Here is a 16,290-nt window from a genome sequence, read left to right on the forward strand (position 1 = left end):
TGGAAGATGAAGCCATATTAAGGAAAAATGTAACAGAGGAAAAATACTTCTTGAGAGGATAGATGTGGGTGTCTGAAGTCAGAGCTAACTGTGTAAATCTGAAAATATGCTTAAAAGTGTGTCAGTCTGCAAGCATATTAGATGTGTTGTGGATTTCTATGTCATATTTCCTGCTCAGATTATTCAGATTAAAATGATCTATCTTCTAAATCTTCATCTTCATCCAGTTTAAAGCTCCAATCCTGTTGCATTTACTAACCGAGTTGAATGGTTGAAACTCATTTCCTCTTGCTTTCTTCGGAGGGCCAATTATCAAACTAAAAAGATGTTGGATCAATCCCAGAAAGGAAAACTATAATTGTTGTGATTTAGGAGATTCAACCATTTATAGTGTTGTTTTTACTCATTCAGAGCTTGGAGTTTCCCTTTGTCACCGAATGTAGGACTAAACACGAACAAATGTAAGCCTTTAGAATATGTAAAACTTAGAGGGAGGAATTCAACATGAATTCCAGCTGCTTTATGTCGAGTTAGCTTGATCAGCATCTGTGGCTGTGTTTTAATATGCACATGAGCGAGGTATCAGTGCCAAGTGTCTGCAGCTGAATGCAGACATAGGAAATGTTTGTGTTCACTAGTTAAAATGGTCTGAGCTGGGTTTGGTGTGTGTGCTAGGGTGAGCTGTACTCTCTGTCATGCTGACTACATAGAAATAATCAAAGTGAACGGAGCTAGTCATTGTTCAATATGGAGACGATAGTCACTCTGTCTGTGTGTTATGACCATAGACTGTATATAAAAGATGGACGTAGCCTCCGTGATGCCACCCATAGGTTTATGAAGAGATGAATGGAAGCTTGGTGGGCCATCTTGGCAGAGGCATGCGCGTCGTCTCGCCCGGAAAATACAAATAAGGACAAAGAGGTGCAGCTGAGAGGCGGGCTGTGAGCGTCATGGTGGATGATTGACATTGGGTTAACTCCGAGCTGCCTGTAGCTAAGCGCTTACCGAGCTAACCCCGAGATAACAAGAGCTGACCAGCTAACAGAGGTAAACGGGCTAAAGCTAAGTCACGTTGTTAACCATCTAAAAACTGCGGTTCTTCTGCGTTCTTCTTACTTGAAGCGGGAGATCGTGTACCTGTCAATCAAAAGGACACGTCCCTAAATATGCCAAATTTCGAGATTAAATTACTTTTAAATGGGCGAGTTAGAAAAAAAAATCACTCCCCCCACAGTTGTCATGAAGGTAAACCTGACCTATAAACCGAAAATGGATTTTTGAACCAGCCAGCCCCTAGTGGGTGAAGGGGGAACTGCAGTTTTATGCATTTCCACATAGGCTTCACTTTTAACCTCCGGAGGTTGCCGCTTGGTTATGACCAAAAGATGTTACAGATATTTAATAATGACAGGAAACTGTCCCAGTGAAACATCACGTATCCTCTGGCATCTTGGAGAGAAATCAGAGAAAATATGTTTACATTACAAGGTTGAATGTGTGAATAAATGTCAAATGGAGGGAGGCCAAACTTTTGGAAACAGGAGAATCACAGCAGATTATGATTAAAAAGAGATTATGTCGTGCAGTAAAAATAATTTAATTCTAAGTTTACTTGACAAAAGTACCAGTACAAAGAAAGAAAACTAATTTAACAGTGTTGATGAAAAGAGTAAAATACAACTACTGACTTAGAAATTGAGCCACAGCAACACCAACGCCGCGTTTCCGATCATCTAATGCAGATGACCTCCCAGGAATGACTTAGAGTTTACATCAACTGTTTGACACTCATCACACCACTAATGTGACTCCATCAAGTACATTTAAGCTTTGAGTAGTTGCACTTGCATGAATCTGAACAGTAAGTGTGCTCATTGGTCATTCGAGATCATGCATTCATAATCATTTACTTTTTCTTATTGTTGCACCTGCATTACTGAAATGGGATCTTTTATGATCCAGTAGTCTTCCATACCTCTGCGTTACCAAGAATGACCTAAAATATATTATATTTTCTCAAGACAATGTCTTACACACTGAGCAAAGCTTAGGCTTGTCTAAACAGTATTTAGTAAATGTACAGCCCTTTTATAATATGTCCAAGTGTCATGGGATTAGCGTTAGTGTAAGTATTTGTATGTATGTGTGTGTGTGTGTAAATGTATGTATGTGTGTGCGTATGTGTAGGTGTAGTAGCCTTACCACTTCAGGAGGCATCTTGGTTGCCAGATCATGGATGGCCTTTCCTAAGATACACAGGGAGGAGAGAACAAACACAATCCCCAGGATGACGCACGCTCTGCAGACACAAAAAGAAAAAGAGAAAAACATATGAAGTGAGCTTTAAAAAGCAAAGAAAATCATGTTACATGGAGCTTCACCCCTGATATGTCTAGCTCGCAAGCGCCCCTGAGCGCTATCGCTTCTGTTGTCAATAATTTCTCAGGAACGGTAGTGTGTACCTCTGTGGGATTAACTGGTTCTAATAGAAGGCTTGCAGTCCTGCCACAAAGGGTATTGACTATAAGGATTATCTGTATGATATCATTATTACTTTTTTATTTAGCGTTTGATGTTGAAGATGCCATCCAGTTGGTTTACTTTGAAATGAGGATGGGGTAGGGTTAATAAGATTATATTCTTCTTCCTACTCCAATTTTCTTTTCTTTTCTTTTTCACATGAAATGTACTACAATGGTTGTGCAGTAGTTGTTGTAACTCTGCAGTATATTTTCTGTTGTTGTTTTTTGCCAAGATATTATGTAAAAGAAAAGAGAATAAAAAATGTTGAAATGAAATGAAATGAAATTTATCAAGCTAAAGGAAGTCCATTCAGACACAGAAATTATGATGAAATCACTTCGAGTTGAAATTTTGATCAATTAAAAAGCTTAAATTGACGGCGATGTCCAGGAAACAACATCCAAAGATCAATAAGCGACAAGAAAGGTCTATATGTTTGTCTGAAAAACTATAATAATATTGGTCTTTTATAGCTGCTGCTGGAATAAAGCAAAAAAGATACTTATATTAAATAGCAGTGCCAAAAAGCTGATCTGAATTGGTTTTTACTTACTTGTCTCTTTGTGAGAACAGTAGGTAAAAACAAAAAGCCAGAAGAAAATGTGATGTGTATTTTTAGGTTTTGTTGTGTGTTTAATTCAATGCCAACATTTCTCCTCATGAAAGCCAAGACCTGCAAGAATGCTAGCTGATGAGAAAAGCTTTCATCTCTGTTGATCTGTAATTCCTACAAAGTTAGTAATAAATACTGTTCTGTTGTTTTGCTTGACTTTTATACCTACTGATACATTCATGTCACATTTTCAGCACTCAGTCTGAAAACTAAGGTTTTTCTGAAAGCAATTAGATCAACGCTGACTATGCTTAAAAATGTGGAGCTCCTACATGCATTTTTGCATTAAGAAAGAAAAATAAAAACAAAGCAGATGGACAATAAGTTGCAGAAAATGGCTTTGAGTTTTACAAGTGACAATCTCACAGATGATGTTGAACCAAATCATCCTTAGACCTTCAAACAACCACCTAGTTTATTGTAACTTTGATATGCTGCCTGATTCCCTACTATAAACTGCTGCAAATAAAACATTCAAAGGAAAAATCAGGACATGCTGTAACAACAATATTTGTCTACATGTATATTGTAAAAGTGGAAATGCACTGCTTCACCAAGGCTTTATTTTCCTTTAAGAGTCCATCTTTGACACATCTGCCAGGTTCAAATTACAATCTCTGTCTCCTGAATCTCACTTAGACAGTACCCTGGCAGGTGCAGAGAGATGAGGTGGGATTTTTTTTTCTTTCTGGCTTTCACTGGAGACATTTGCAATAAAAAAAATGTTGCATTTCTCTGACAAACAACAACATTTCCCTCTTCTGGATTTCCCTGAAAGCATCATATTTTTAAAAACCTGCTCAGGAATATACTATGTGTGACTTGCATGTAATAATTCCTTTGCAAATCCAGGTGTTTATCTGAACATGTGAATCTATGTGAGATAAGCTTGGTCTTCCATCATCTGCAACACCTCTGAGCTGAGCAGAGGTGTCCTTGTAAGACAAGCGAAGCCCTGTGCAACCTGCCACTTGACTGATGAGCTCAGTCAAAGCAAGACAGTGACTTACACACACTTTGACCAATTAACTGCCTCCAATAGATAGCTTCTTTATTTAATGAGAATATACAGCTTGATCTGAAAGCTGACCAGGACAGGATTTTACACACTCATCTCCTTTCATTCATATGTATATGCAACTTACAAGTCAATGGTTTGGATACACTTTCTCATTTAAACCAAGGGGAAAGTGTGTTCAAACTTTTGATTAGTAGCGTATAATCTATTATATAACATATTATTATACATATAATATATTATATAAGCATATAATATCTAATCAGTCAATCACATGACCGCAACTCCCTGCATTTAGTCATGCAGATGTGGTCAAGCTGACATGCTAAAGTTCATACTCAGCATCAGATTGAGGCGAAATGTGCTTTAGGTGGCTTTGAATGTGGCCTGATTGTTGGTCTGAGTGTTTCAGAAACTGCTGGTTTACTGGGATTTTCACACACGACCCTTTCTAAGATTTACTGAGAACGGTCTGAGAAAGAGAAAATATCCAACGGGCAGCAGCTGTCAAGACCAAAGTGTTTTGTTGATGTCAGAGATCAGAGGAGAATGGACAGAATGGTCGAAAAAAACAAAGTCAACGGGAACTCAAATCACTACTGGTTCCAACCCAGATATACAGAACATTATCTCTGAAAACACAATAAAACTTCCAGCAGCAGAAGGCCGTTGCTCGTCCTGTCAGTGAAGCATGGACCCACCATGCCTTGCATCAACAGTGCCAGAGAGGAGTGGGGCATATCGTTTTTGTAAAATTTGGCCTCCTTTGTATCAATTCAGCATCATTTAAACTCCAAAGCCTACCTGAATATTGTGTACACACAGTGTAGCATCTTTTGATGGCTGCAGGACACGCCACAAAGCTCAAATCATCTCTAACCGGTTTCTTAAGCATGGCAGTGAGTTCACTGCACTCCAATGGCTTCCAAAGCCACCAGATCTTAGTCCAACAGAGCAGCTCTGGAATGTGGTCTAACACATGGTTCTCATCATGGAGATGAGGATGGATGAGCAGCATGTGCATCAAATCTGCAGCAACTGTCTGATGCTGTTATATCAATACGGAACAAAATCTCCCGAGGAGCATTTCTAATATCTTGAATCAATGACGTGAAAAATGTAGGTAGTTTTGCAGGGGAAAGGGGTCTGACCTGGTAGTAGCGAGGATGGACCTGAAAGTGGTTGTGATATCTGCATCCATGCCTGCAATTACATCTTTACACTTCAGCTCACCTGTGTCGATGTATAAATGTCTTATTATTGCTTGTTTTCTTAAACCTTGTCTTTTGGATTCAGTATATTGGATTTACATGAAATTAATTAGTTGTGCAATATAAACTGCCATTCCCTTAACTTGTTGCATGTTTTTTTTTTTTTTTTTTTTTTTTTTTTTTTTTTTTTAAATTAAACTTTGGTATTACTTCTCTTTTTGGCCATCATCACAATGAGAAACCACTTTTGTAGTTTCTGACATTTCTGCTGGGAACAAAGAGCCAGTAAATCTGAATTCATGAATACATGCATGATCCACATGGGACTCTGAAAGCAGGTTCTATTCACACCACATGTTGGGTCAGTCGCACTGAAGCTTTCTGAACATGTCAAGCGTCAAACGGTTTACTGTATTTATCCTTTATTAATAAAACTAAATATATGTGTGAATAATGGCAGTTCTTTTTCACACTTTATTAAAATAAATGGCTTAGTGGTCTGCAGTTTGGGATCTGCTTTGTCTGACGTCTGACACATACATGATGCAGAGTTAGTCACAAGTTTTTGAACTTTTAACTCATGAGCGCAGCTGCGTTATGAAAACCCTTGCAAGCACTGGTCAAGGGTTCTCCACCTAAACATCAGATTTGTTTTAAAGATTGCACAGATTGATCATGAAAATGTGAAGTGTCCACCAGTTTCCACTCACATATACTCTCTGTGTGCAGAGTGCACAGCTGCAGCATTGCTGTAGCGCCACAGGACGATGGCCGATGACATGACGTCCAGCGTAGCATCAAACTAACCAACGAGAGAAAAGCAGAAGAGATACAGCCAACACTCAATCTTCCACAAAACAGATGTTTCAATCTTCAGTTTTCAGTTTAGGTTTCTGTTTATTTTCTTTACTGATTTAGATTATGTAAGGTTCTAATCAGAAGGTCGACCTTGTTTCTGTTGATCGAAACCAAATGTGTCCCGCGGATAGTAAGTCTACGTATAGAAACATACAGAAGCACATGACTTCATGGCAACAATTCACAATATAACATCTCCTCTAAAGCAGAAAAAATGTTTCAACATCATCTTAAGTTTCTCATGAAAAAGAACAATCATTAAAATAAAACCTTCCACTATCAAGCTGCTTTGCAGAGGCTTATCCACTTGGCTTTTTTTTTTCTCAACACCTTATTAAAACGATGAAAAATCAATGCACCTGCTAATTAATATCCAGATTTTAATAAAGAGATGGAAAGCAAGATTATGGGTGACAATATCTTAATGGCATTATGCTAATCACACTTTATGACTACAGCCACAGGGTTCTGATATTTTAATTTTCACTTCACTGTTATTAACTTTTACCCTTTTCTACTAATTACAGCTTCAATCATCTCTTTCGATTAATAAGAACTCATATGCAGCTTTCCTTTACAAAGAGCCTCCACTTCTGTTTATAAACCACAGTAAATATTTGACATTCAACCTCAGTTCGGTCCCTCCTCTCTGCCCTGTTTCCTTGGCGACAAAAGGACCAATGACACTTTGGTGCTCGGATTCATTAATAAATCACCAAGAGCCCAGTTATGACTAATTGATCAGTGCAAAAGGAGGAAAGAAAGGAAGCTGGAACTCACGGCAAATCCAAAGGCTGACGCGCTGTGTCTCATGAAGGATACAGCTGTGGAGACAGAGGGAATGTACGTCAGTGATGTCTGTCAAACAGATGAGGCTTTGCTGTCTGTAAACACTTGCTGACATATAAATCGCCATGTTACATTGATGGTCATATATGTCAAGGAAAAATGGAAAATAGTCAGGCTCCACAATGAACCCAACAGGATTAACTGAATTGTTTTCTTGTCAATGAGTCATAAAAAAAAAGCCTAAAAGGCAAATTATCAAGAAATATCTTAAAGAAAAGAAAATAAACTAAACAAATAAACAAAATTCATGCTTCATCGGCCAGTATGCAATGCTCACCATATAATTCAAAAAACAAAACATAGAATAAAAAAAACAAACTAGATGGATCGAGATATTTTGCTTTCATCGTCGCCATATCAGTTTTCAGCTGTTCCACACAAATAAATAAAGTACTTAAACCAAGTTAAAAGTGACCTGTTTCACCATGTGATCAACTAAAAACAGGATTAAATACAAGGAGATGAAGTTTCCGGTTATGGTTTTTCCACATTTTCCAGAAAATGGCATTTACCCCTAAACCTCCACAAGTTCCACAAAAGTTGTGTTATCAACACTAAAAAGCAAAGCTTTTCCTGACCTGGCACTGAATACAAGTCATTAGTATTAATGAGCATAACAATTTCTCAAAGTTTCCAAGATGTTTTGTGCAAAAACACTGAATTACAATCTTTTACTGAATACATGAAGACTTGGTGTTCAAAAGCCCGAGGGCTTTTGAACACCAATGGGTGAGATTCTTTCTGTTTTGTGGAAAATGTAAGCTCTTCTTTTGTGAAATGGCAACCTGTCAGAGAAAGTTAGAATGGGGCAGGAAAACAGATAAAGGAACATATTGCAGCTAATCAGGTTAAATGGAAACTGATCAGCATCATGAATGAGTATTAAAAGAGCACCTTGGAGAGACAGAGTCTCTCCCTGAAGTAAAAAATGGGCAGAAGCTGATAAACTTTAGAAGAGTTGTCTTGACAACTAGACCACAAACTTTAATATCTCAAAAAGATTCCACGACAAGTTGATCTTCTGGCTTTGGTGTGGCACTACAGTAAAAACAGGTGTAAAAATTTACCCCTTAATTCAATTCATATCAAATCTGATACATACAGTTTGTATCACTTTATGGTTAAAACTTTGCTCAATATCCTGCTGTACACAATCCGATACTTCTGCCTCCTGGTGCATACTAAGACTAAAATGAAAAACTGCTCTATGGTCACACAAATTGAAATCTAAAAGAAAAGAAATAATGAAATAAAATTACAGATGTAATTTTAGACTTATGAGCAGAGGGACCATTTAGTTTGTTTTCTGTGCTCAGTTCAGAACCTGCATCTGTGATGATGAGGGTGCATTAATGCATACAAAAATGGATTCATCCACATGTGGAACAGCTCCATAAAAGCTGGAAAGTATAAATAAGTTTCATTGTAACACATTTTATCCAAATTACCTCTTTTTGAGGGAAGGTTCTGCACATTTCAGCAAGACAACGCTATACCACACACTGCAGCTCTTATAACAGCAAGGTTTAAAATAGTCCAGGTGCTGGACTGATCTCCAGTTCAGACACCTTCAATTATTGAAAGCAAAGGCCTTGTCATGAAATGCAAATTATGATGATAATCCTGAACTACTGAGCTGCTAAGTCATATGAAAATGAGAAAAGATTTCTATGTCAAAGGTCCAACAATTAGTCTCCCCAGACCCCAATGAACATGGACTGTTATTGTCCCTACCCTAAAAAAATTATACTACACAGCTGTAAACATGAGCCTATCATGTTTTGTTTACATTAAATTCTAAATGCACTAATATTTTTAATAAGTAATATTAGGAACAGATGTATCCAGTTATTGTAATACTTATTACCTGTTAATTTTCTAGTCTTTTGCTGCCCCTGTCCTGTCAAGGTTCGAGGAGGTGTGGGGACCCAAATGCAGGACAGAGAGGCAGGAGGCAGAGGGGATGCAGGAACATGTGGTCATCCAAATGATAAACTTAATGGATGATAAACATCACTATCATTATTGAAAGCCAAATGTCATATTTTTCAACACAGTTTCTATTTTCAGTGTTGAATCAAATATTGGTTCAACAAAATGACATTTGGTTTTTCTTTATATTTATGGGAATTAGGATGTGATTTCATGACAAACACAAATGGGCAGAAATCTAAAAACCATTCACCAGATTTACAAACACTGTCCTTTTATAAATCTGTCATCTTAAAACTCTTTACAAGTCTAATTTAAAAATTATTCGTAAATAAATCACATTTTAAAAAAAAACAAAAAACGATTTCTTTTCAAATTCTTTTCTTGCAATGCCATTTTTCCGCATCGGGATTGAAATTCTTCGAGCATGTGTGTCCACGTGGTCTAAAGTATGCATGGCATTCTCACAGCATATTCCTCATTTATAAAAACACAAACTGGGTTTAATACGGGTTAATACACGTCGTGTGTGTACGTATCACTTCTGCATTTGCCCCTACATCCAGTAAACCGGTTTTACTTTGTCCTCCTGCACGTCCTTGTGTGTTTAGCACTCTCTCTGTCTCTCTCTTAATGCTTTCAGGGCAGTCTCATGGGACACCACATCTTGAGTTAAATCGCCATGGCAACAGGAGATTTGAGGCCATACTGGGAGTTGGTTTAAGCACAAGAAATAAGCGAAGGGCTTTCATCTTCTCCCTCTCTCTCCCTTCTCTGTGCCTCTCTTTGCCTCTATTTGTCTCATCTTCCTTCCAGCCTTTCTCCTGTTTTCTGTTGCCACTCAGACCCTGAAAGATTTCCTTTGACAAATATCAAATATTTTTTTCCTTTCTCATATATCCCTCAGTAATGGCCTTTAAGCCTCATCTTGGACTCGGTGTTCAGTGGTGCCAGATACAGTCTGACCATGTTTAATGAATGCAAAACAGAGCAGATTTAACTGAGCTGCAGTGATGTGAGATGGGAAACAGCTAAAGAGGAATAAAAAAAAGCCCCATACAGACCTCTGGCATCTGTACTGCTGGGTAGAAAAGCATTGTAGCTGCCTAAGATGTGCTTTTCATCTAGCTTTTTCCAAGACACCATCACCCTGAGTTTCCCTTTTTTCAAATCATTGACTTCAGAGTCTCCTCTCTCTGTCTGTGTTGTGCACACAACATTCATGAATCTCAGAGGCTCCACCAGACGTCCCATCCATCTGGACAGTCCAGAAACAGCGAAACGAGAGCGTGCCAGCATTCATACATCTATTTTCTTAACTGCTTAGTCCAAATCAGGAAGCTGGAGCCAATCCCAGCAATCACTGGGCGAGAGGCAGGGTACACCCTGGACAGGTCGCCAGTCCACCGCAGAGCCAATAAAACAAATCATGACTGGGAAATTAGAGAAATTCCTCAAGTTTTCTGTACTACTTTGTTGATATTGTCTAATGAAGCTAGAAATGGCATTTAATGAGTAATGCGACTATTAGCAGCAGACAAGAGATCAAATTCAAATTCAGGGAGAAAAATTCATTCTAATGGTATCCTGAGCGAGCCTTTTACTTGTAGGTGAAAAAGAAACAGAGAAATCAATCCACATTTTGATGCCTCAGCCTTGTAACATCACCAGAACCATGTTATGCATATTGGTTTGATATAGCAACCTGAAAACTGATTGCTCATATTTAGCACAAGCTGCAGAAGCTGCATACTGGTTTAAACAAGCAACAAAAATGGCTTTTACATTAGACAAATGTGGAAATTTGGATCATTTACACCAGCCCGCAAGGCCAATATCCCCCTTCAGCACCTTGACCATCTCTTGACATCTCTCTTCTTTGGAAGCGTCCCTGCCCTGAAGACAGTTTAATGATGGCACCAAAACGTGGTTCTGAGAGGATGATAGCAGGGAGTGAAAAGCATCTGATGCTTCAGACAGGATGTTTACTGCATGTTTACCTGTAAATACTGAAAGCTGATGTTGATCATGTCCTTCATGACAAATACATGCAGAGGATGAGGGAAGAAGACACTAAAATATTCAGATGGGATTGACGTAAAATGAAATATAATGCACTGATAATGAAAAGCAGTTGGAAAGTTATATTGGTGGTTATTAATGGGTGGCATTGACGCAACTTATTGGTGCAACCCATAACAGATAAAACCTGAAAAAAACAAAGCTCTAAAAGATCAATCAGGAGAAATGCAGTTTTATTTATAGAATTTGTTCCCATTTGTTGACTGATAAAAACTGGGACCCCTTGAGTCGCTTAATATGTTGAAATCATTCATATTTTCTGCCCTAAATGGGGAAACATTAAGCAGATCAACATCTGAGATGTTGGAAGCTCTGAGGAAGGCTTCCAACATCTTGCTGAATCTATTTCACTGAGAATTAAGGTTGTTCTGAAGTAAAATGGGGTTCGTGAGGTACATGTGTGAAGGTGTGCTGAATAAGGCAGCCAGTTTCTCATATTTATACTCTGAAAAGTACTTGTAAGAAACTTGAAATATTTCCACGTTTAATCATGACATGTTTTTTTAAACAGTGGCATAAAGAAAAGTATTATTTTGAGCAATAGTGGCTCACGTGGTCACTGAAAGCACTTTAGCTTGTTTAATACTCCCTGAAGAAGTTTCTGACATACTTCTGGGTTTTTTGCCATTTTCACTGCGCAGGCTTTTTTTTTATTTTTTTTATTTTTTTTTTATCTCAAAAACCCAAAAATACACATTCTGAGAATAACTGAATTACAAAAGATATTTATCCATTTGCAATGCTGGTTATGCTGTACAGCTCCAGAAAATCATACAAGCACAAGCAGGCTTTTTATTTCTCTATGTGTAACTTAAGCAACAGATCTTCACATTTGGCAGGTTTGCATCTTGTATGAACACAACATGAGTTGTAGAAAGAGGTGAACAGAATGCACACTCTTATTTCCAAGTATAACAACCACTGTTAGTCCAGCGGCGTCTTGGTTCAGGGTTGTCACCGTCTCTGGGGTTTTTGTTGTGTTTGAGTTGGGATTTTGTTTTCTGGGTTTTTTAATAACAATCTATATATATATATATATATATATATATAGATAGATATATATATGTATTGGGCAGAAAATTCATTTAGGGCAGAAAATATGAAAATATATATATATATATATATATATATATATATATATATATATATATATATATATATATATATATATATGTATATATATATATATATATATATATATATATATATACATATATATATATATATATATATATATATACATATGTATATATATATATATACATATATACATATATATATATATATATATATATATATATATATATATATATATATATATATATATATAGTCTTCCATTGTGGTTAACCTTACTTCCTGTCTCATGTTGTGGTTCACATCACTGCTGCTTGTTTAAGTTAAGTTTATTATCTCCCCCATCATGGGTGAGTTTATGACTGCCACCTACTCTGCATTAAATCCTTAACCCTCTCCGTGTAAATATTCCAGGTTTTTCCTGTCATTATTTTTTTCCTGTTGCTTCTTCATGACAGGCGTTTTGGTTCCTATTTGTTTTGCTCCTAAGTTCCTTGGACATAAATTGTTAGTTTTTAACAAACATCTTTGATTTTAACACCTGCTTGCTGTCCCTCTCACCTGTTTGTCCTGCATTTGGGCTCTACTTTTGCTTTTGCCATGGACTTTGATGGGTATAACTGGCATGTTCTGATCTGCTTGCCATGACTCTTAATTAGACCCAGTTGGGTCTTTTAATCAGACTCGGTCTATTCACCTGTTGAATCCTTTGCATTAAAGCCTCCTCTGGTCACTCCTTCATTGTCAGATTCTCTGTTGCCGCCTGCTGGGCTACAGCCACTGAACTGCTACGGTTCACATTGTTTTTCTCCGTCATGGATTTCTGTCCCTTTGGTTATGTTTTTGGATCTGTGCCTTCACACCAATGACCTTTGCTTGCCTGTTTGACCCTGCTTTCTCATCTTGCCTCCTGATCTTGTGTTTATTCAGAGATACGGAGCCTGTTCCAGAGAGGTTCAACTAACTCTGAGCCTGAAAAGAAACTCTAGGTTAACTTGGTCTGAGTTTAGCAACTCTTTTTGGTTCCAGATCAGCTGTGAACCAGCAGGATTAAGCTACCTGGGATACCACTCTGTTACCTGGGTTCACTCTGATTCATGGCAGGATGTATTCATTCAGTGGACAGTGTGAATTATTTTTGTTGGTACTCCCCTCTCTCTTGGGGTGGTTCATGGGGTGCACTGTGGGTCCCTGGCTGCTGTCACTTTGCACTGGACTTGGTGGGGCCTGGGTCACCCTGCCCTGGGGAACAGAGGTGCCTATTGCTACAGTGGGGCATCATAGGACAGAAAACTCCCAGTTGACCCTAAAGTTATTACTGGGAAATCCAGCTGTCCTTAGAGAAACCAGTCTAGTCTTGTCCACTGTTGTGAAATCAAACTTTTCCATCTCAGGCGGTGTGTTTGGGTCCAAGATTTCAATGCACTACTCAAAAGAAAATATGTTTATATTTTAGTACTTGGAAAAACGAAGGAAGATGATGGCAAGGTCTGGACAAGGCTAGTGGAGTTGTCTACTGTTGCCATGGAGACAGATGAGTCAGGCTGCTGTTCCTTTACAGGCTTAGACTGATTACAAGCAGTCTTTAGGCAAAAGGGATTTACTATTTAATTTAGATTGGGAAACAACTAAATTTAAAATCTAAAAGCAGATTAATACAATAGAACAGTCGATCAAAATAAAAATAACTGAAGCAACAGAATAACTCGATTATCCAACTGAGCAGAAGTCATTATGTATAAGATTAATTCCTAAGCACAGATGCTGGTGTGATCAGATAAATGGTTGAGTCAATATGCAGCAATAATGAACTGATAAGTTATGATCAAATCATCGCGTAATGAAAATGACGATCTAATGGGTTTTGGTTGACATGTAATTGCTTTTTTCTTGTGATCATGACTGGAGAGAGTCGACACTGTGAGGGCAGAGCAGAGGGTGACGAGAGCAGCAGATGGATGCAGGAAAAGAGCTGGGGGAGGTGAAGAAGGCGATGGTTTCAGATAAATCCGCATTTACAAGTTGTCACAGATGAAGAGTTGCAACATACAGAAACTTCTTCATCTGTGGAAAAGATAGAAATCTTTCAGTCTTTCAAACATATAAAATAATTGATTTATCAAACTGTTTTAAAGTATTTAAACCAGTGCAATTTGTTCATTCTTAAATGTTCAGATTTATTGACTTTAGTAAGACCCCTACTTACTTCAAGGCCATGTTGATTATGTCTTTAATTCAGGTACAGTGTTGGTGATCCCTGACTTCAGAGTAGGGATGTAACAAATCGATCTACATCGATGCTGCCACTGCGTCAACAATGAGCCAACAGCATCAACCCAAATCCAGGTCAAATGGCTGAATTCCCTCTCCTGCATGTCATTCAGCTCTACGGAGGCCCGGTAACTGCGTCGTTTATTTGATTCAAGAAGGTTACAGGTTACAGGACTGGACTTCAGCACCTCTGCTGTGAACTCTGATTTTCAGCTTTGTTTGACATAATGTGCACATTTTGTACCAGACTTTTCCACGTTACTTTTAAAGGCGGTGGCAGCATGGACTGTCTGATACGCACTTTCAAAACCCAAATAAAATAGAAAAGGAAAGGATTTAGAAAATGACAAATTATATATTTTTCTTTAAACAAAAATAAAATAAAGGTGGATAATTATATATTTGTTTCAGTTAACAAAAACCAACAAAATGCCTGAAAGTGGTCAAAAAATCATTTCACCGTCTCACAACACCTGATACTGATTTACAACCAAAAAAAAAAAAAAAAAAAACTTTAGCCAAGGTTTAAATAAAACTTTAAATAAAAATCTATCTGTGTAATATAACCTAATATACTAAAATATAATCCAAAAAATAATTTAACTTACATAACAGCCATTTCTCAAAGAAAACAAAAACACATAAATGGCCTCTACACATTTTTTAACATCAGTTAACAAAGTGAGTTTTTTTTTTTTTTCATTGCTTTTTGTGATTTCATATTTAAGTATGTACTAAATCTGTACATGACATGATTGATTGCTAGCTCCTGAATTGAATCAGAATTGTATTGTAATCTGTGGTGGTAACATTGAATCAATAAATTTTACAGTCAAAGCTGCGAAATGTCCCTTTAAGACTACCTGTATAACTCACTATGGTGTTGGTAGACATCATATCGGGAGGCACCCTCGGGGATGATTGATGAATGTTGTCTGTTAATGCATCCCCAACTCACTTGTAACATGTGGGATAAGTATCTTCAGATGGCTTCATGTGTGATAAAACAGCAACTGTCCAGCTGGGTTTTGTGACATTGATGAACGTGTATGTAACAAAGCAAAGAGCTCTGTGGAAGTCCCGGTGCGAGCTGCTGATTATCATGTTGATTTTCCATGCTTTCTACATTATATTGACCTTCATGCATGGCCAGTATCTGTTACACATAATGTTGTGATAAGATTTCTGGTTTACACTCGTACTTCAGAGGTTTTCATACAAACATGATGGTATCTTGTGAGTTGAAATAAGAAAAAAAGTTAGATTTCCAATCCATAAGAAGCATGTCTGCAGTATACAAGCTGACCCCTTTAACTGTGACTACATGACTGAAATTCTGATTAAAACAAAAAGCTTGTATTAAAAATAGTCTTTTTTGGTCTATTCATGTCTGATGCCATCATTGCTGGGGGGGGGGGGGGGGGGGTCATCATTTCTGTATAAAGCTGAGAAATTCCACAACACTGCACTGTTAAATGGTTAGTCCTCGGTGCCTAAGTTGTCTTCTCTTCCCACCACGTGTTCATTTTTCATGCTCACTGATTTTCTCTGGGACACTTTGAAGTCGTTTCTGAAGTCGCAGAAACAGAGTCATGTGATCCAAAGTAAACACAAGCATCTCTCTTTTCCCTCATCCCAAAGGCTTTTGTAGTTGTCTTTACAGTGATTTAAGTTGAAGGTGTACATTCCCTGTTGGTGGAGGAGGGGTGACCACAAGGATAATTGGCTGGTGGATGTAAAAGCTTCAGTGTCTGACTGCCTGCATTCCAACAAAGCCTCCATCAAGAAGCAGTCACCCACATCATGTCACGTGTTTAACATAGTTTTGTAGTTTTCATTCAGAGCTTATGTGCAG

The 16,290-nt window shown here is 37.8% G+C and overlaps 1 protein-coding gene across 1 annotated transcript in view; it reads right to left on the reverse strand.

Moving 5' to 3' along the window:
- LOC306766948 (transmembrane protein 163a-like) overlaps window positions 1-16,290 on the reverse strand; it is a gene marked incomplete at both ends in the record, with an annotated part of 80,859 nt that overhangs the window by 9,708 nt on the left and 54,861 nt on the right. The window contains 3 exons of the mRNA XM_079254811.1: window positions 2,206-2,302; window positions 6,079-6,170; window positions 7,007-7,050. Coding sequence (XP_079110937.1) covers window positions 2,206-2,302; window positions 6,079-6,170; window positions 7,007-7,050 — 233 coding nt within the window. The remainder of the gene's footprint in view (window positions 1-2,205; window positions 2,303-6,078; window positions 6,171-7,006; window positions 7,051-16,290) is intronic.

The sequence above is a fragment of the Telmatherina bonti genome (genome assembly GCF_933228915.1).
Source record: "Telmatherina bonti genome assembly, chromosome: 15".
Taxonomy (NCBI): domain Eukaryota; kingdom Metazoa; phylum Chordata; class Actinopteri; order Atheriniformes; family Telmatherinidae; genus Telmatherina; species Telmatherina bonti.